Below are 20,848 nucleotides of genomic sequence, written 5' to 3'. Positions count from 1 at the left end.
TCCTGGCAGCAGGCAGAGCTTGTGCGTCATCCAGCTCAAGGAAAAACAGGGGCCAGCCGGCTGAAGCATGCAGCGGAAACAGGCACAGATACTGCTGGAGATGATCCTGAAAGTTGCCACCGATCAGGGCCCCATTCTGGGGTTGTGCTTCCCCCTCTGGAGGGAAGTTTCCAGGCTCATGAAGTGCTGCTGCACCCAGGTGTTCCCTGCCCGGAGGCAGCTGTGTGCACAGGGCCCAAAGCTTGGCCCTCAGAGCCATCAGCCCAGCCTTTCAGTTCTGGTACTAGGCAGTGCACTCATTCCACTGGCTGCGAAGGCCCTTCGACGCTCCCACCCAGAAATGACGACATGGCTAGTGAGGCTGACAGTCTTGCTGTAATTGGGAGAAAATGGGCTGCAGCGCATTTGGCAGATTGAGTCACCAGCAGCCAAAGTTGGGGTTGTATAGGCAGCTGAGGGGCTCAGGGCCCCCTGCCTCACATGGTGGAGAGAGGAAGAAGAAAGAGGTCAAATTCTAACCCAGATGGGAAAGTTGGTCCCGGGGGGCGGCTTCACTTCCTCTCCTCCCTCTCAGGAAGGTGGGGAAGGCCATCATCTCCCCTTGCTGCCCAAGTTTCCTTTGGAAGAGGCTGGGGAGTTTCTAAAAATCTCCTACCTAGTGGAGACAACCTCCCCGACCGGCCCCCCAGCTGGCCTCTGCTCCCTTCCAGCCACTTCACAGCAGAGTACAAATCCAGAACTGTGTGTTTCGAGGGCCTGAGGGTGGTGAGGGGAGGACAGGGTGGCCAGAGGCAAAGGGGCAGGGGGCAGGGGCAGTGGCCATTCTCAGCAGTTCCAGGGAAACAGGGCCTTTCTCCCAAGCACCCTGCACAAGGCTCAGTGACAGCACTGGCCACCTGCCCTCCCAAAGGGGTTCCAAACCCCGATGGAGTGCCTCAGAGCGGAGAAGGTTCAGGCAAGGAAGACCACAAAGATGATGAAGAAGACAATGAGGATAAGGAAGATTTTGACCATGAGCCACCGGTTCGAGGTGACCGACTGGAAGTACTTGAGGATCTCTGAATGGGCGGCCTCAACATCCAGCTGGGCTCCGAGGACGTTCTCGTCGATTCTGGGGGTGGGGCGGAAGAAGAGGAAACAGAAGACCACGATTAAAAAGACTGCTGTTGAAGGAGATTTACCAACATGGAAAGAGGGTCGCGATACTGTGGGAGTGAGAAGTATTTCCATACAGTACGATCCCATTTTTGTGTATATATGCTTGTATATAGAAAGAGCTCTGGAAGGGTAGTGGGGATGAGGCTTGGCTCTGGTGTGAAGATCAGCTCTGCAACTTATTAGCTTGTGATTCTGAGCCGGTCATTTAATTTAACCTCCAGACTCATTTCCTTCCACTGCAAAGGAGGGAAAATGAGAATGAACCCAACGCTGCATCTGGGGTTGTTGTCGGCCTCAAATGGTTAACAAAATGCCCAGCCCACACTAAAAGCCCCCCACATGTCAGCTATTATAAATCTTCGCTTGTCAGTGTTTATTGATTTTTGTCTAATGAGTAACACTGCATTTGTAATATGGGAGAAAATGCTTACAGACCCCTGCAGTCAGGAAATCCTGGTTCTGAGTGAGACAGGAAGAAAAACTTAATGATACGGACAGGAAGTCAGGAGATAGGAAAAGCCCTACTATTAGGAGAACATGTTTCTCCCAGGAACATCCATCTCTTGAGAGGCGCCTGAGGAAAAGAAAAGACTTCTTGGCTACCCGGAATAGGCAACAATCCTGAGAACCCAATACAAACCCGGGCTTTTGCAAAGGGAGGCCCCGGAAGCAGAGACTGCGGTGAGCTGTGAGGACAGAGAAGCGGGAGCCTGATAATCCAGTTGGAACAAGGAAAGCAAAGCCTGGGCCAGCGGCTGCAAGCCCCAGGCCCCCAGAAGGTAGTCATGAGGCCTGCGAACTACTCTGTCCAAGCGTAGGAGCCCCAAGGGTGCCTGGCTGGCTCGGTCAGAAGACCATGCCTTTCTGGGGGCACCTGGGTGATTCAGTCTGTTGAGCTTCTGACTTTTCGTTGTGGTTCAGGTCATGATCTCTAGGTCCTGGGGTCGAGCCCCAGGTCAGGCTCCATGTTCAGTGGCGTGTCTGCTGGGATTCTTTCTCTTCCTCGGCCCCCCTCTGCTCACATTCTCTCTCTCATGAATAAATCTTTTTTTTTTTTTTTTAAGGTTTTATTTATTTTAGAGAGATGGCAGGGGGAGAGGGAGAGAGAGAATCTGAAGCAGATGCCCCCTCCGTGTGGAGCCCGATGCAGGGCTTGATCTCACAACACAAGATCATGACCAGAGCTGAAATCAAAGAGTCAGATACTTAACTGAGTGACCCAGGTGCCCCAAATAAATATATCTTAAAAAAAAAAAAAAAAAAAAAAAAAAAAGGAAGAGCATGCGACTCTTGATGTTGGGGTCATGAGTTCGAGCCCCATGTTAGATAGAGATTACTTAAATAAGTAAATAAACTTTAAAAAAGGCCCAAATATAGGAGTCTAGACTGTACGTGATGCCCTATTTGTATCCGAGTGGCTAACTCAAGTATCAGGTTTCCTACCTTTGGACTGTCATTTTATTTCTCATTATGGGTACAACTGACATTTCATATCCAAGAAAGCTCATCTTGGCAATCATGAATGGCTTTGCTTAACAAAAACGTATACACAGTAAATGCAGTCTGGAGTAAGAAAGACTTTAAGTCAGAGTCCATGAATGTAAACTAATGGGAAAGGGGCGCCTAGGTGGCTCAGTGGGTTAAAGCCCTCTGCCTTCGGCTCAGGTCATGATCCCAGGGTCCTGGGATCGAGTCCCGCATTGGGCTCTCTGCTCGGCAGGGAGCCTGCTTTCTCTTCTCTCTCTCTCTGCCTGTCTCTCTGCCTACTTGTCATCTCTGTCTGTCAAATTAAAAAATAAATAAATAAAATAATAAACTAATGGGAGGGAGCTCTGGGGAGGGAATTAGGGGTCCGTGGGACACTCAGAGATAGTAGTGGGGAGCAGAAGACAGATATGAGGGCCCACAAATGTGGCCTGAAAAGGAGAAGGGTGAAGAAAACAGGGAAAAAGTTAGCACGGTGAGGAGGCTGAAGGAATGTCTTATGGAAAGAAAGTAAAACTATAGAGGGAAGGAATCAAGCATTAAGAAGCTGGAGTCTGGAAGGGACGCCTAGGTGGCTCAGTTGGTTGAGCAGCTGCCTTCGGCTCGGGTCATGATCCCAGCGTCCTGGGATCGAGTCCCGAATCGGGCTCCTTGCTCGGCAGGGAGCCTGCTTCTCCCTCTGCCTCTGCCTGCCATTCTGTCTGCCTGTGCTCGCTCGCTCTCTCCCTCTCTCTCTCTGATAAATAAAATCTTTAAAAAAAAAAAAAGAAGAAGAAGAAGCTGGAGTCTGGGGTGCCTGGGTGGCTCGGTGGTTTAAAGCCTCTGCCTTCAGCTCAGGTCATGATCCCAGGGTCTTGGGATCAAGCCCCACATCAGGCTCTCTGCTCAGCGGGGAGCCTGCTTCCTCCTCTCTCTCTGCCGGCCTCTCTGCCTACTTATGATCTCTGTCTGTCAAATAAATAAATAAAATCTTTAAAAAAAAAAAAAGAAGAAGAAGAAGCTGGAGTCTCAGGGCGCCTGGGTAGCTCAGTGGGTTAAACATCTGCCTTTGGCCCGGGTCAAATCCCAGGATCCTGGGATCGACGCCCTGCATTGGGTTCCCTGCCTCTGCCTCTCCCCTGCTCATGTTCACTCTCTCGCTCTCAAATAAATTATTTTTTCTTTAAGATTTTATTTATTTATTTGACAGACAGAGACCATAAGTAGGCAGAGAGGCAGGCAGAGAGAGAGGAGGAAGCAGGCTCCCTGCTGAGCAGAGAGGCCGATGTGGGGCTCGATCCCAGGATCCTGGGATCATGACCTGAGCTGAAGGCAGAGGCTTTAAATCACCGAGCCACCCAGGCGCCCCTCAAATAAAATCTTAAAAAAAAAGAAGAAGCTGGAGTCTCAGGGTGCCTAGGTGGCACAGTCAGTTAGGTGTCCAACTCCTGACTTCTAGCTCAGGTCATGATCTCAGGGTTGTGAGACTGAGCCCCAAACTGGGCTCCCCGCTCAGCCTGGAGTCTGCTTGTCTCTTGCCCTCCCCCTCAGCACCTCCCTATCTCCCCTGCCCTTGTGCATGTGTGACCTCTTTCTAATAAATCAATCTTAAAAAAAAAAAAAAAACTAGCTGGAGTTTGCCTGACCGGCAAGGATACATGCTCAGAGTGATGGAGAGGCATGAAAACCCAGAGGATGAGAAAGCTGAGTTTAAGTCAGGGAAGACGACAAAAGGGAGGTTGACTGGAGAAGGACGGTAAGCCCAGGAGCTGGAAAGACTATCTGACCGTAATTAGGAAAACTGGAATTTTAGCTTTCGGAGTGTCAATTTCCCAAAGGCTTCATAATGATTGATAGGAGTTGGGTCATATTCAGAGGATATGGAAGCTACTTTTAAGGAGCTCCATGTTGGGACACCTGGGTGCTCAGTGGGTTAAGCGTCTGCTTTTGGCTCAAGTAATGATCCCAGGACCCTAGGACAGAGTCCTATATTGGGCTCCTTGCTCAGCAGGAAGCCTGCTTCTCTCTCCCTCTGCCTGCAGCTCCCTCTGCTTGTGCTCTCTCAAATATACAAAATTAAAAAAAAAAAAAGGAGCTCCACGTGGCCAGCTTTAGAAAATCTGACTCTATAATGAAAAACGATGATGGATGGGGCGCCTGGGTGGCTCAGTGGGTTGGGCCACTGCCTTCGGCTCAGGTCGTGGTCTCAGGGTCCTGGGATCGAGCCCCGCATCGGGCTCTCTGCTCCGCGGGGAGCCTGCTTCCTCCTCTCTCTCTGCCTGCCTCTCTGCCTGTTTGTGATCTCTGTCAAATAAATAAAATCTTTAAAAAAAAAAAAAACAAAAAAAAACGATGATGGCTGGGGGCGCCTGGGTGGCTCAGTGCGTTAAGCCTCTGCCTTCAGCTCAGGTCATGATCTCAGGATCCTGGGATCGAGCCCTGCATCGGGCTCAGCGGGGAGACTGCTTCCCTTCCTCTCTCTCTGCCTGCCTCTCTGCCTACTTGTGATGTCTGTCAAATAAATAAAATCTTTAAAAAAAATTTAAACAAATAAATAAAATCTTTAAAAAAATTTTAAAAAGAAAAAAGAGAAAACGGTGATGGTAATGGATTACAGTACATCGGATACAAAAAAGAAATCCATTATTCCCAGTAATGTTTAAAGAGAGAAGGCTCCTGTTTTACAGAAGGGTGCAGCTAGTAAATGTAGAAGGGATGAATTAGAGGGGTGCCTCAGTGGTTCAGTGGGTTAAAGCCTCTGCCTTCGACTTGAGTCATGATCCCAGGGTCCTGGGATCAAGCCCCACATTGGGCTCTCTGCTCAGCAGAAAGCCTGCTTCCCTTTCTCTCTCTGCCTGCCTCTCTGCCTAATTGTGATCTCTGTCAAATAAGTAAATAAAATCTTTAAAAAAAAAAAAAAAAAGAAGGGATGAATTAGAAAACTGCCACTTGGTCTCACACACAGTCATGCCTGTATCAGGCAAGGACTATCATGGGTCTAGGGAGGCGGACGTTCACAGGCATTCGAAGCGCCACTCTACAGATGACTTAGCCAGATGCTCACCGCATTAAACAAGTGACCAAACTTGCCATCGCCAATAAAGGAATAACCTCATCAAGTGCCCACTGGTAATAATCAGCTATGTAGCTGGCTAACAGTCTATAACCTAGATCCCATCATGAGGCAACACTGAGCTAACACACATGCAGGACCTTCTACAAGAGGCACTGGCCTCCTCCAAGAAAAGTCAGTGTCACGAGAAGCAAAACAGAAGGCAGACTAAAGAGACATATCAAATGCCACGTGTGACCACTGCCTGGGTCTTAAATTCAAGGAAAAAAAGCTAAAAGCACTTGTTTTTAGAACAGCTGGGGAAATTTCAGTATGGACTAAACAGTGGGTAATGACAGAGAATTGTTTGTCATCTTAGGTATGATAGTGGCACTGTGGCTGTTCAGGAGAAAACCAATTCTGGAAGGGTGCCTGCTGAAGTCTTTAGGGATAAAAATGTCATGATCTTTGCACTTTCCGATGGTTCAGAGGAACAAAAAGGAGGGAAAGCAAATGTGAGAAAATATTAAGTGGGCAAATCTGAGTGAAAGGAACATAGTGTTCATTTGTATGATCCTTCCAACTTTTTTACTAGTTAGAAATCCTGTAAGTTACAAATCGGGGTGCAAAGTGAAACAATGGAGTAACAGGTCAGCAGTTTTCATACCTCAGAAAAAAAATAAGAATCATGTGCTGAGCATCCCCAAAATGCAGATTCTCATGTCTTATATTCAGAAAGTTTAGAATGGGGCCCAGGAATCTACATATTGAAGACCTTTGGACTAAATCAGTGGTTTCTTTTTTTTTAAACACATCGTGCTTCTTTCTTTTTTTTTTTTCTTTAAAAAAGACAGATCACAAGTAAGCAGAGAGGCAGCCAGAGAGAGAGAAAGGAAGAAGCAGGCTCCCCACTGAGCAGAGAGCCCAATGCGGGACTCGATCCCAGGACCCTGAGATCATGACCTGAGCCGAAGGCAGAGGCTTTAACCCACTGAGCCACCCAGGCACCCCTAAATCAATGGTTTCTAAAAAGGGTGTTCAAATCCAGATCCACTGGCATGCAGGAAGCAAAGAGAAGAATGTCTATTTAAAAAATTTCATCCTTGGGTGGCTCATTCAGTCAAGCGTCTCCCTTTGGCTCAGGTCATGATCTCCGGATCCTGGGATAGAGCCCAGCATCAGGCTCCCTGCTCAGAGGGGAGCCTGCTTCTCCCTCTCCCTCTGCTGCTCCCCTGACTCATGTGCACACACGAGCACATTCTCTCTCTCGCAAATAAAATCTTAAAAAAATAAACAAATACAATAAAAAAAAAATTCATCCTTTCAAAATCTCCATTTCTTGTACACACAGTTGCCCACAATTTTTCTCTTTTGTTATTTCCCTTTTGTGTTTCAATCCCCTGTAAAACTGCTTCTGAGCCGTCCAACAGAAGTTGCTGCACTGATGCAATCACTCCCAGCCCCGCAGTCCCCTGGCTACCCTCCTCACCTCACACCTCCTTTTTCAGGGGCACCGAGAAACATCCACTCCTTTCGTCCTAAAATCCCCACCACCTCAGCTTCTAAAGACACATTTCTCTCCGCTTTCTTTTGTCATCTTTCTTAGCCGTCTTCCTCAGCCTCCTGGACAAATCCTTCCCCCTTCTCCCAGGACTCCTGGAGCCACAGGGATCTGTCCTGTCCTTTTTCTCACTTTACCCCTGTCTCGGGGTAGTCTCATCTATGTCCTCGGTTTCACCAGGAGGCCATTGACTCCCCCAAGTCCTTATCTCTAGCCCAGCCCTCTCTGCTGAGCCTCAGGCCACACAGCAAATGCCATTTGGAGGGCCCAGGGAGTCTGACAGTCAGCATGTCCCGAACAAAGCTCGTTCCCCTCCCCCAGCATCCATCTACTTCTCCCTGAGAATGTGGCACACAGGTCCTTTGTGATCTAGCTCTGCCTCTCCAGCTTCCTCCCTCCCCACTCCGCCTGCCTGCCTCCACTAAGTCTGCATTCCTGGAAGCCACCAAGCCCTTTTTCATTACTCAGCTGTTCTGGAATGGCCTTTCCTTTCCTTTGGCTGGCATTCCTCCTCAGGACTTAGTTTGCTATCTTTTATTTCTAGGAGAGGTACCTGGCCTGAGTTCCCTTACCTCCTTCTCTCTCTGCCCTCACCATACTGAAGTGTAACTGTCAGTGCATGTTTCTCCTACTAGACACGAGCGCCGCAAGGACCGGAACGGTCTTTCACCCTCCTATCCCCAGATCCAGCAGGACTAGCTCAGAGCAGCACCAGATGTTTGCTAAACCCATAAAGAAATGAACACTAACACTGAAAGACTCTTTCAAGGAAGACTAGAATGTAAGGTTGCATGCAGATGCAGAGAATGTTAGCTACTTTTTTTCGGATTTTATTTATTTATTTGAGAGCAATCAAGAATGAGACAGATCACAGGGGGAGAGGAAGAAGGAGAAGCAGACTCACCAACTGAGCACGGAGCCCTATGCGGGGCTCGATCCCAGGACCCTGAGATCATGACCTGAACTGAAGGCAGACGCTTAACTGACTGAGCCACTCAGGTGCCCCTAATGTTAACTATTTAAAACACATAAAGGATGCAGAAAGAACCTAAGTAACTTTTTTTTGTTGTTTTTTAAGATTTTACTAATTTATCCATCAGGGAGAGAGCACAAGCAGGGGGAGCGGCAGGCAGAGGGAGAAGCAGGCTCCCTATTGAGCAAGGAGCCCCATGCGGGACTTGATCCCAGGATCCCGGGATCATGATCCAAGCTGAAGGCAGATGCCCAAATGACTAAGCTACCCAGGCGTCCCAAACCCAAGTATCTTTTATGATTCCATTTCACAGAACCTATAACAATATTCTAATATACAAAGTACATCACAGCCTGAGGAGCTACGGTGTTTACGGAACCAACCCAGTAAGGAGTTCCCTAGGTCTCAGCTGAACCAGGGAAGAATCGGTCTTTTGAAGCCTCTTGATTCCAGGACCATGATGGCTAGACTCGTAGCACCTTATAAAGGGCTGGTACTGGGGCGCCTGGGTGGCTCAGTGGGTTAAGCCGCTGCCTTCGGCTCAGGTCATGATCTCAGGGTCCTGGGATCAAGTCCCGCATCGGGCTCTCTGCTCAGCGGAGAGCCTGCTTCCTCCTCTCTCTCTCTCTGCCCGCCTCTCTGCCTACTTGTGATCTCTGTCTGTCAAATAAATAAATAAAATCTTTAAAAAAAAAAAAAAATAAAGGGCTGGTACTATAGTCGATGAATAAATAAACAAACAAACATCCTTTAAGTAGCGGTTGCCAAACTCCTCCCCCTCCCACATCTCGTCCCCCGCCCTCCGCTCTGAGAGCTCCATCCTACTGAACGGAGAACAGTGAACCAGTCTGAGGAATCGGGCACAGTCTGAGTCAATAACGGCCAAACGTCTCCGAAACGTCATGAGAGATATAGATATACAGATGCGAGAAACTCCGAGAACCCCGGGAAAGGGAAGTTCAAAGAAAACGACATCAAGAGACGTAATAGTCAACTGCTGAAAATCAAAGACAAAACAAACCCACACAAACAAAAAAACAAACATACAAAAAAACCCGGAAAAGCAGCCAGAGAAAAACACATTACATACAAAGCTGAAGTCATCACCACCTTCTCATTAAGAACAAGAAAGACCAAAGCTCAGTAGTGATACAGCTAAAGTGCCTGAAGAGTGAACCTGAAAACCAACCCAGAATTCTATATCCAGGGAAAACATCCTTCAAGAATGAAGGTGCAGGGGCGCCTGGGTGGCTCAGTGGGTTAAGCCTCTGCCTTTGGCTTGGGTCATGGTCTCAGGGTCCTGGGATCAAGGCCGCATCGGACTCTCTGCTCAGCGGGGAGCCTGCTTCCCCCTCTCTCTCTCTTCCTGCTGCTTAAAAAAAAAAAAAAAATGGAATGACGTTTAGCTAAAATACCAACAAAAAAATTTTTGAAAAAAATTTCCATTGTTCAAAAGATGATAGAGAAAGAGGAACAAAAGGACAAAAAAAAAAAAAAAAAAAAAAAAACCCAGGAAAAAAAGAAAGAGAAAGCAAATAGTAAAATGGTAAGCCTAAATCCAACCTTATTAAAAAGTACACTATTTTTTAAAAATTTATTTATTTGACAGAGAGAGAGAGAGATCACAAGCAGGCAGAGGCAGGCAGAGAGAGAGAGAGGAAGCAGGCTCCCTGCCGAGCAGATAGCCCGATGTGGGGCTCCATCCCAGAACCCCGAGATCATGACCTGAGACTGAGCTACCCAGGCGCCCCCAAAAGTACACTATTTTTATGGAATCACAGAAGACTCTGAGTAGCCAAAGCAATCTTGAGAAAGAACACAGCTGGAGGGATCACACGCCCTAATTTCAACCTATGCCACAAAACTATAGTGAGTCACCAGGACAGCCTGGTACGGGCGCAAATACAGACACATAGATCAACGCAACAGGAGAGAGCACCCAGACATAAATCCACGCGTATGTGATCAATTAATCAGAGGAGGCAAGAATATAAACGGGGAAGACAGTCTTGGTGACAAATGTGTGGGGCGACTGCACAGCTACATGTGGAGAGTGACCCTGGACCACTTTCTTTCACCACATGCAAAAATTAATTCACGATGGATAAAAAACTTGAATGCAAGACCTGAAATCATAAAAAGTCTAGATGAGAACACAGGTGGCAGGTTCCTTGACATCACTTAGCAATATTTTTGGACCTGACTCCACAGGCAAGGGCCACAAAAGCAAAAATAACAAATGCGAGTACATCAAACTAAAAAGCTTTGGCACAGAGAAGAAACTATCAACAAAGTTCTTTCTTACTGAACAGGAGAAAAGTTTGCAAGTCATTTATCTGATATGGGGCAAACATCCAAAATATATAAAGACTGCATATAGGGACACCTGGGTGGCTCAGTTGGTTGGACGACTGCCTTCGGCTCAGGTCATGATCCTGGAGTCCCGGGATCGAGTCCCGCATCGGGCTCCCAGCTGCATGGGGAGTCTGCTTCTCTCTCTGACCTTCTCCTCACTAACCCCTCCCCCCCTGATCCCCACCAAAAAAAAAAAAAAAAAAATAAAAAAAAAAAAAAAAAAAAAAAAAGACTGCATATAACCCAACAGCAAACCAACAGAAAAACCAACAATCTAATTTAAAAATGGGCAGGAAATCTCTGAAGAGACATTTTTCCAAAGAAGACATCCAAATGGCCAAGAAGCACATCAGATGCTCAACACTGCTCATGATCACAGAAAAACAAATCCAAACCACAAAGAGATAGTCACCTCATACCTGTCAGAATGGCTATCATTAAAAACAAAACAGGGGAGATGCCTGGGTGGCTCAGTTGGTTGGACGACTGCCTTCGGCTCAGGTCATGATCCCGGAGTTCCGGGATCGAGTCCCGCATCGGGCTCCCAGCTGCATGGGGAGTCTGCTTCTCCCTCTGACCTTCTCCTCGCTCATGCTCTCTCTCACTGTCTCTCTCTCTCAAATAAATAAATAAAATCTTTAAAAAACAAAACAAAACAAAAAAGGGGCACCTAGGTGGCTCAGGGGGTTAAGCCTCTGTCTTTGGCTTGGGTCATAATCTCAGGGTCCTGGAATTAAGTCCTGCATCGGGCTCTCTGCTCAGCAGGGAGTCTGCTCCCCCCCACCCTCTCTGCCTGCCTCTCTACTTGTCATCTTGCTCTCTGTCAAATAAAAATCTTAAAACAAAACAGGGGTACCTGGGTGGCTCAGTGGGTTAAGCCTCTGCCTTTGGCTTGGGTTGTGATCTCAGGGTCCTGGGATCGAGCCCCACATGTTGGGCTCTCTGTTCAGCAGGGAGCCTGCTCCTCTCTCTCTCTCTCTCTGCCTGCCTGTCTCCCTACTTGTGATTTCTGTCAAATAAACAAACAATATCTTAAAAAACTAAACAAAATAAAATAGCCAAAAAAAAAATATATATATATGTATGTATGTATGTGCTGGTGAGGATGTGGAGAAAAGGAACCTTTGTGCACTGTTAGTGGGAATGCAAACTGATACAGCGACTCTGGGAAACAGTACGGAGGTTCCTCAAAAAATTAAAAATATAGCTATCACATGATCCACATGATCCAGTAATTCCATTTCTGGGCATTTATCCAAAGAAAAAGAAAACACTAACTCAGAAAGATAATATGCACCCCAATGTTCGCTGAAGCATTATCTACAATAGCCAAAACACAGAAGTGTAGGAGTCCACTGAGAGAATGGATTTTTTTTTTTTTAAGATTTTATTTACTTATTTGACAGAGAGATAGAAAAGAAGCACAAACAGGCAGAGCGGCAGAAGCAGGCTCTCCGCTGAGCAGGGAGCCCAATGCTGGGCTCCATCCCAGGACCACCTGAGCCAATGGCAGCCTGAGCCATCCAGGTGCCCCATGATCCCTTTCTTAACATGTCATCCCACCATAATTCTCCATGTATATCTTATCACTACCTGAAAATTTCTTGTCAACTCTTTTATTTATTTTTTAAGACTTTATTTATTTATTTGACAGACAGAGATCACAAGTAGGCAGAGAGGCAGGCAGAGAGAGAGGAGGAAGCAGGCTCCCTGCTGAACAGAGAGCCCGACACGGGGCTCGATCCCAGGACCCTGAGATCATGACCTGAGCCGAAGGCAGCGGCTTAACCCACTGAGCCACCCAGGTGCCCCTTGTCAACTCTTTTAAACAGCTGTGCTCACCCACCTTCCTGAATCTCACCCCTACGCTATAGAGATGTCATGGTTCTACTCATCGGTGTATCCTCAGCACCTAGAACAGCACCTGACCAGAAACACACACTCCATGAACACTTGTTGAAGGAACCCCGTGGGTAGGCCGGATTCCCTCTACTCTTTCGAAGGGCAGCAAGCTGTCCCTGGGGGCCTTTAGGATGTCACCCCACAGAAACAGAAGGCTCTTCTGCCCGGGGTAAAAGAGAGTCTCACCTCTGAATGGTTTCTTCCTGCTCCTTAACCATGTGTGCCAACTGCTGAAAGATGGAGCCCAGCTCGACAATTGTGGACTCGATGTTCTGCATGGTGTCTGCCCGGCTCTGGATGTAGGAATCCTTCAGGGGAGAGACAGCACCCATGAACTCTAGGAGCTTCCTCAGTGGAGGGCCTGCTTCTTCAGGACCCCTTCCCAGCGTGGCCACTCTACTCAACGCACATTTCAAACACTTGCTAAGGATAGATGAGCATCTCCTCCCCAGTTCTGAGCCCAGGTACCTGCTCATCAATGAGCTGCAGCTGCTGGCTGGTCCGAGAGTCCATCATGTCAATGGCCACATCCCCGGAGGCACGAGACTCTGCCCCCAAAACCACAGCACTGCCCCCTGGGAAAAGAAAGAAAAGGCACTTTGTAGTGCTTGAAAGCAGGTTCAAAGCCCACATGCTCTGGGTTTGAATCCCAGCGCAGGCACTTCCTAGCATTGTGACCCTGGACAAGTCATTTAATCTCACTGGGCCTCAGTTTCTTCCCCTTTAAATGATGCATAATAAGGGGCGCCTCAGTGGCTCAGTGGGTTAAAGCCTCTGCCTTCGGATTGGGTCATGATCTCAGGGTCCTGGGATCCAGCCCCACATCGGGCTCTCTGCTCAGCGGGGAGTCTGCTTCCTCCTCTCTCTCTGTCTACTTGTGATCTCTGTCAGATAAATAAATAAAATCTTTTAAAAATAAATAAATAAATAAATAAATAAATAAATAAATAAATAAATGACGCATAATAATAGTGGCTTTCTCTGAGGTGGTGGTGAAAATTAAATCAGAGAATGTGAATGAATAATAAAAATGTTAGAGGCATTCTAGCGCACAGGACTGAAGTCAGCCCCGACAGTGAGAACGTGGGAGACTAAGTGTGGATCGTGAAAGCCAGCCGTGGGGTTTGACCTCTGAGAGAGAAATCCTGGCATCTCAAGGATGCCTGTCCATTCTACGCACACCCTGCCCTCGCGGGGTTAGAGGATGCCATCACAGACACAGTAACTGAGTCTTACCCCTCAGGGCTCCCTGCACTGCTGGTGACTTACCCAGGTGGTTGGGGGCCAAGGGCAGGGCTGACACAGGTGCCCGGGAGAACTGTTCCCGCCGATTCCTCTGCTGCTTCAGGTTCTGGGGTTGGGGAAGAAATGCAAAGGTCCCGAGGCCTCTGGGAAGCAGGCATGTTAGAGAGACCCTCCTGTCGGCCTATGACACTGTTACCCATACCCCTCCACTGTTCCTTCCCCATCTCCCTTGGGCCCTTACCCCGATTCCTATGCCTCCTACACAGATGCTTCTTACCTCTGTCCTCACTTCTAAAACTGATTTGAAGTCATTGGACATCGAGGCCAGTTTTGACTAGAACAAAAGGAGAGAGGGTTGGCCAAAGAAGACCGTCTCTCTCTCCCTTCTGCCTCCCCCTCCACCGACTCCAGGTCCCACCTGCAGGGAGACCACGATGGTGTTGGAATGGGTTTGCAGGTGCCGGCCGCTCTGGCTGCCCTTGGCCCTCACAAAGTCCTGAAGCTGGGCAATTTGTTTGTTGAGGCTGTTGATGTCCTACGGAGAGCCAAGAGAAAAACTGTTAACAAACGGGTCCTCGGCCAACGTCTCTCCCTCATGGACAGCTCCAGTAAGGACGACAGGGTGGAAGTTACGAACGATGGGGAGGGTATTTCAAAGTCAGACCAGAAGGGGCTTCTGGGATGGTCCAAGCTCAGTCTCTGCGGAGTAGAGCCAGAAGAGGCAAAATCTGGTCTCATCCATTTCTAAATAACTGACTTTACCCCCCCCCCCTTCACCCTCTGACTCAACTCTACCTGCAAGGCCAGACACGTGACCAGAGAACTACTTCGAAGGCCATGATCTCACACCCAGTGCACGCTGGCCAGCAGAGCACCGTACGGTAGTCAGGAAAAGGGAAGAGTCAAAGACTCCGTGTGTCCCAGAAGCATCAACAAAACGCCTCTTATACACAGAACTCCTTTCAAAAGCCATTATAGCAAAAGAGTAAAAGCTGTGACTTGTCCAAGGTCACACATGATGAGGTAAAGTAGCACAGCCCGGCCTTCTACACCAGACCAAGGCATCCTCCGCTCCCCAATCTGGCTTGTCAAGACAGAGACAAAGGAGATGGCTGGGGAGTAGCAGAGAAAGTCTGCCCAGGGGATAAGGGGGAGGAGGAGAGAGAAGAGGTCAGGAAAAGTGAGTTCAAGGCACACACTGAAGACAAACTAGATTCGGCCACTTCTGGAATTGCTCTAACAGTCCCCCCACTTAGCAATCCAGCCACAAGCATTCGAGAGCCACGGACGATATCCACAGCCGACTGGTCGGGCCCTTTGGAGCTGATACAACCTCCTTACAGCGCCACGTCCAAAACCGCACTCCACGGCTTCTCCCCATCAAATCTCGTCCCCCAGAGTTCTGCCTCGGAAAAATGGTACCACTTCCCACGAAGGCACCCAGGCTGGAAGTTTCTAAGTCACATACTCATACCTCCTAAGCCCATCTCTCTGCCACAACACAACCACAGTCTACGGGTCACTCACCGGGCACCGAGCGCCTGTGTCTCTGTGCCACACAGCGCGCTAGGCAGCTTGCGACTTTCTTTGCCCTTACAGTCACCACAGAAGACAACTCCCAACTCCCTGCCAAAAGCTGTTCCCCCCTCTCCCTACTTTTCCCTTCTGGCAAATGGCACCACCAGTCGCCAGCTGCTCAGACCAGACGCAGGAGAGCCATCCCCATGTCCTCTCCTTCCCCTTAATCCATACGGAGCCTCTGCGGGAGCCCACAGAGAACCCGGCTGAGCCGGAACAGACGCTCCGAATCGGGCCGCTCACCTCCTTCCCCACGAAACCTGCCCTGGACCCTATTGTCACCTTCTCTTAACATTCGCCAAGAGCCTCCTAAGTGACTTTCCCCTTGCAGCCTGCCCTCGCCCATTCGCCCTCGACACAGCGAGCAGAGTGAGCTTTTGAACCAGAAACGGAGCACATCACTGCTCTGCTTAAAATCTTCCAAGAGTTTTCCACTAAATTTAGAACACAAGCCAAACTCCTTCCCTGGCGGACGCAGACGTCACAGGCTCTGGCCCTGCGCATTTCCCTGACCTCACCCCTCCGAGTCTCCTCATTCACATTCGTTGCTGTAACGGCACTGCACTCCCTCTGTGTTTCCGAGGCGCGCTAAGGCGGCCCGCCCGGCACAGCCTTTCCCTTTGCTAGTCCCACTTTCTGAAAAGTGCTCCCGCCACATCTTTGGAAGATGCTTTTTCACCACCATTCGGGTCTCAATGCCCCTTCTCACGGGCCATCCTAGATCACCTCCATCTACTAAGACCCCAGCCGGAGGAACTCAATTTATTTCTTTAATAGGATTCACCACCCTGAAATTGTTTTTTCTATCTACTTGTCTAGTGTCTCTCCCTCTCCCTCCCCTCCCCCTCTCGCAAATAAATAAATAAATAAATAAGGAAGAAAGGAAAGGAGAGAGAGAAGAGGGAAACCCCCCAGGGCAGGTACCGCACCTGTCCTGCTCCTGCTCACTGCTGAATCCCCCAGAACCAGGCAGCTATAGGTCACCCAATAATGTGACTCCAAAAATAAACAACTGAATTCCCACAACCACCCTCCGAGGTAGGTGCTGGGACCATCCTAAGGGAACCGAAGCTCAGAGTAGTTAGATGGCTTACCCAACGCTACACCATAGTTGGTGAACTTGGGATCTGAACTCTTCTGTCTGAAACCAGGCAGTGGTTCTTCAAAGCCTATGCAAGAGTGACCCAGTAGATGGTGGCATCCTCTCTCTACTCCCCCACAAGGCCCCTCGTGAACACGGCTGCCCCCGGACAGCAGCAGAACCTCCTCCCTAGACTCTTTGCCCACCCGTGCTCCAGACTGGGTTTTTTTCCCCCTTTATGGTCATTCAACTTCAAGTTTCATGCTCTTAACATTGTGCTGGGAGAGGAAGGAATCACAACGGTACAGATTCTGCTATCCGGGGGCCTTCCAGATAGACTATGCTTCAGATTCTTAGCGTCCTTGTAACATCTGGCAGTCAGGGATTCCATGCTCCTTACCCAGGCCCACAAGGAGCTTCCCAACCAGCCACCGATCTACCCGCCCAGCCTCATCTCCTGTGACCAGCCAACCAGTCAACAAACACTGAGCACCTTCTCTACACCAGACACTAGTACAGGCATTTGGGATACATCTGTGAACAAGCAGGAAGAAAAATAAAAAAGTCTCTGTTCTTGTGGCACTTACAGTTTTTTCTTTTCTTTATTTGGGGGTGGGGGGATGAGGTAGATGGGAGGGAACAAAACCAATAAAGGTAAGTCAGTCAATGACAGAGAATGTTAGAAAGGATCCAGTGCTATAACCTGAAAAACAGCAAGGTAAGGAGATCACAGGTGCAAGCACTGATGTACTAACAGCACGCTCAGGGTAAGCTTCCCTGGGCAGGTAACAGCTCATCAAAGACTTCAACCTTCTCTGTTATAAGCTGGGCCATGGCACACACTGTTTCTTCTGTTGGAATGTTCTTCCACGGCCTGCAGGCAAGTCTTGAAACCAGTTCAGACTTCACTCCCTCTAGAAAATCTGCCCCAGGGTCCCCAGACCGTCTCATTCATCTTTTTGTAAGGTCTAGACCCCTTGCCTTCTCCTCACTGTAAGTCTGAGTTTGTGGGACTGGCTACCTTTTGGAGACAATAAGCCCTGAAGGCGGAAATCTTGCCTCGAGCTTTTGTACTATGCTTTGTACACAGCTGATGGCCAACAACATGAGCAGGATGTCTGGGGCTGGCTCTGGAAACTTGCTCTGGACCTCCGTGATAACGGCGACTTGCAGCGCGATCTGATGGGAACGCAGGATCCTGAGGGCCAGCAGCTCACCTGTTTGATGATGTAAGTCAGCTCCTCGATCTCCACCGCTTTATCATCGAAGAGGGACTTGCGCTTTGCCACTGCAGAGACAAAGGAGGCCACGACGGGGGAGGTCAGAGACCAGGCTCAGGGAGAACGGTTCCTCAGCCCTCTCTGGTTCACTGTCCCATCTCTGAAAGACCCCAAGAACACTCACAGATTGTCAGCTTCTCCAGCTTGGCAAATGTGTTGCTGAGGTCTTTCCCAATGCGCCTGGAAACGAGCATCAGTGAGGGCACCACGGGAAAGGGCAGGACAGGGCCTATTCCCACATTAGCTCCAGCAAAACTGAGCTGCGGCCCTCCCTCACAGCCAAGGCCCCCCGAGGCAAGCCTACTGCTCCCGGACCCTGGAGCACCCCACCAAGTAACCTCTCAACTTACTTGGCCATGAGGGTAAATTCACTGCGCTGCCGGACAGCACGCAGAGCCGGCTTGTTTGTCTGGATTCCATTCTGAAATACAACGTCAAGGAGTGACACTTTAGCTCCCCCTCCCCATTTCCAGCTCTCACTGCTTCTTAGGTATCAGCTACATTCTCCAAAGGACCTCCACCGGATGGTCCAAGTTTATCAGTAGCGGTCATTTAGAGCTCAGATCTGAACCTGGGCAAATCTTGACTCCACCACTTATTAGCTGGGGTTTGGGGGAAGTGACTTAAACCATTCTGAATCTGTTTTCTCTTGCGTAAAAAGAAGACAATCCACACACCTCCTGTTGTTGCTGCTAAAATTAAACAGCATGAGGGCCATAAAGTATTTTAGTTAGATGCCTCAGACATTGTAAGCACTAAATAAATGATAGGCACCATTGCCATTTTAGTTCTCCGATCAGGAAATCAAAGAGGATAACTGGAAAGCTCTTGGAGATCATACAGAAAAGCAGTTGTTAAGACCTGAGCAGTAAAAATACTTAAAATTACAATCACTCAGGTCCCACTTTGATTCAAGATGTGTGGACTGAAAGGGAATCTAATTTGTAAAAAAGCATTCCAAAGTAATTTTGGTAAAAACTACTTATCAAAAAAAACTGTTTTAGGGGCGCCTGGGTGACTCAGTCAGTTGACCCTCTGCCTTCAGCTCAGGTCATGATCTCAGGGTCCTGGGATCAAGCCCTACATCCAGCTTCCTGCTCAGCAGGGAGTCTGCATCTCCCTCTGCCTCTGCCCCTCTGCCTCCCCCTGCCTGTGCTCTCTCGCTCGCTCACACTCTCTCTCTGTGTCAAATAAATAAATAAATAAATAAAAGCTTAAAAAAAAAAAAAAAAAGGGCTTTCATTTGATAGATGTAAAAACTGAGGCCCAGGGGCATCAGTTGGCTAAACCTCTGACTCTTTCTCTTTTCTTAAAGATTTATTTGATTTGATTTGATTTGACAGATAGAGATCACAAGTATGCAGAGAGGCAGGCAGAGACAGAGTGGAGGAAGCAGGCTCGATGCAGGGGCTCGAGCCCGATGGGGGGCCTCTGGCCCAGGAACCTGAGATCATGACCTGAGCCAAAGGCAGAGGCTTAACCCACTGAGCCACCCAGGCACCCTTAAATCTCTGACTCTCGATCGCAGTTCAGGTCTTGATCTCAGGGTTAGGAGTTCAAGCCGCACACTGGGATCCACACGGGACATGGAGCCTACTTTAAATCAAAAACAAAAAAGCCCTACACCTCCCTGCTCACCACCACCACCACCCCGCCCCCGCCACAAAAACCCCTGAGACCCAACTAGACTAAGTTTCCTGTGGTCACAGAGCAAATTTATGGTAGGACTACTCCGGAACTAGAACTCAAAGTCCCTGTCTCTGAGCTAAAGGCTCTTTCTAGAACGTGTTCCTTATCCACTCCAAATATACTGCAGCCACCTCTCATCCTGAAATATTCCTTGGAAGATTAGCAACTCCTACCCTCTGGGGGAATTTCTCACAGAAAACTTTAGATACTTGCATCCAGATAGCTGACCCACCCCTTTTCTGTTGCTGAGTAGATCCTACAGCCCCTCCAAACCAGATCAGTTCTGCAAGAGGTCACCATCCCCCACCCCCAAATTATGTCTATCAACAGTGCTGGAGCACAGCCTCTCCCAGATTTCGCTAAGGCTCACTGCTGCCTTTTCCACTCCTGGTCCTTACCTGACGGCTCTGCAGGGACTTGCAGGCGGACAGGAACTCCTGGGTCCGATCCCGGCAGGACATGGTGTTGGGAGGGGGAGGGACCAGGGCCACTGGGGGGGGCAGAGGGGCGATGTCGCTGCTGCTACTGCCAGCAGTTGCAGGGGACAGGACCTGTGTCTTTGAGAGACCCAGGTAGACACCCTGATCCGTGTTCTTAGACCCGTAGCGTTTCCGCGGGATCATTGAGACGCATAACCTCGGACTGTTGTGGAGGGGAGAATGTCATTCCCCAGGCAGCCTCCTTCCCCACAAATCCCCCGCCCCCAACACACACACCCCAGTAAATCCTCGGGCCCCTTCTGCACTTGGCACGGACTTTCGCGCCCAAAGCCACCCGCAGATCCTGGGGCCGGCCCAAGGCGGACAGGTCCCCGCTCTCCAACCCAAATGGTCCCGCTCCTCACACTCTACCAACTTGGCTCCGGCGGCCAGAGCGCGGGCCGGGGGCCTTGAAGCAGGACAGGACCAGAGGCAGGTCCCGTGGCACCGAGGCGCCAGCCCGGCCTGTGCAACTGCCCCAGGCCCTAACCGGGCCCTCTCGTATCCGCGGATCCCTTCGACTCCTGAGGGAGAAACGGTGACCGACCTCCCGAGAGGGACCCACTTCGGTGGGCGGAGGGGGGCGAAAAAAAATCTCTAGGTGTTTATTTGAAACAGGAAGTCCCACCCCCGCCCAAGTCCCGCCTTCTGGAGGACTGCAGCCACTGATTAGGTAATGCCGACGTCTTTCTCAACAGGGACTTCTCTGATTGGACGGCGAAGTATTCCCTCACCCCGAGCCGGGCCGGCAGGACTGGCCCGCTCGCTCCAGGTTCCCTTCCCCCCTCCCGTCGCCGCCCCCGGAAAGCCGCAGCCCGGAGCGGACACGACGGCCAGACCCCTTCTAGAGCGAGTTCTACCTCCTCTCTGCCTCCTGCCGCCGCCGCCGCCGCCACAGTCTCCCGGGTGGTCACCGCCTCCTCTCCAAGCCAGGTAGCCGCCGAAATCCGACCAGACTGGAAGCCGCCACGTCACCCACACGTAACCCCTCCCCCGGTGACGAGAGGGCGGTGCCACGCCTTTTGGAGCAC

The 20,848-nt window shown here is 49.6% G+C and overlaps 1 protein-coding gene across 4 annotated transcripts; it reads right to left on the bottom strand.

The window, feature by feature from the left end:
• Positions 1-356: 356 nt before the first annotated feature.
• Positions 357-20,789, bottom strand: STX5 (syntaxin 5). Of its 4 annotated transcripts, none has more exons than XM_059403612.1 (11): positions 20,678-20,789; positions 19,737-19,895; positions 18,000-18,070; positions 17,774-17,829; positions 17,587-17,657; positions 14,129-14,245; positions 13,988-14,044; positions 13,735-13,816; positions 12,934-13,040; positions 12,652-12,773; positions 357-1,111 (listed from the first exon to the last, which is right to left on the bottom strand). In XM_059403612.1, exons 2-11 carry the CDS (start codon positions 19,797-19,799, stop codon positions 952-954), a joined length of 906 nt encoding a protein of 301 aa, XP_059259595.1. In that variant the 5' UTR covers positions 19,800-19,895; positions 20,678-20,789; the 3' UTR covers positions 357-951. The 4 variants fall into 4 exon arrangements, with proteins under 4 accessions (XP_059259595.1, XP_059259605.1, XP_059259580.1 ...); XM_059403622.1 differs by having other exon boundaries at positions 19,737-19,828; XM_059403597.1 differs by having other exon boundaries at positions 19,737-19,980; positions 20,678-20,788.
• Between the last annotated feature and the right edge of the window lie 59 nt (positions 20,790-20,848).

Source organism: Mustela nigripes, chromosome 1, assembly GCF_022355385.1.
Source record: "Mustela nigripes isolate SB6536 chromosome 1, MUSNIG.SB6536, whole genome shotgun sequence".
Taxonomy (NCBI): domain Eukaryota; kingdom Metazoa; phylum Chordata; class Mammalia; order Carnivora; family Mustelidae; genus Mustela; species Mustela nigripes.
The sequence above is the reverse complement of the archived record's forward strand: the minus strand, read 5'-3'. Positions and strand labels throughout refer to the sequence as shown.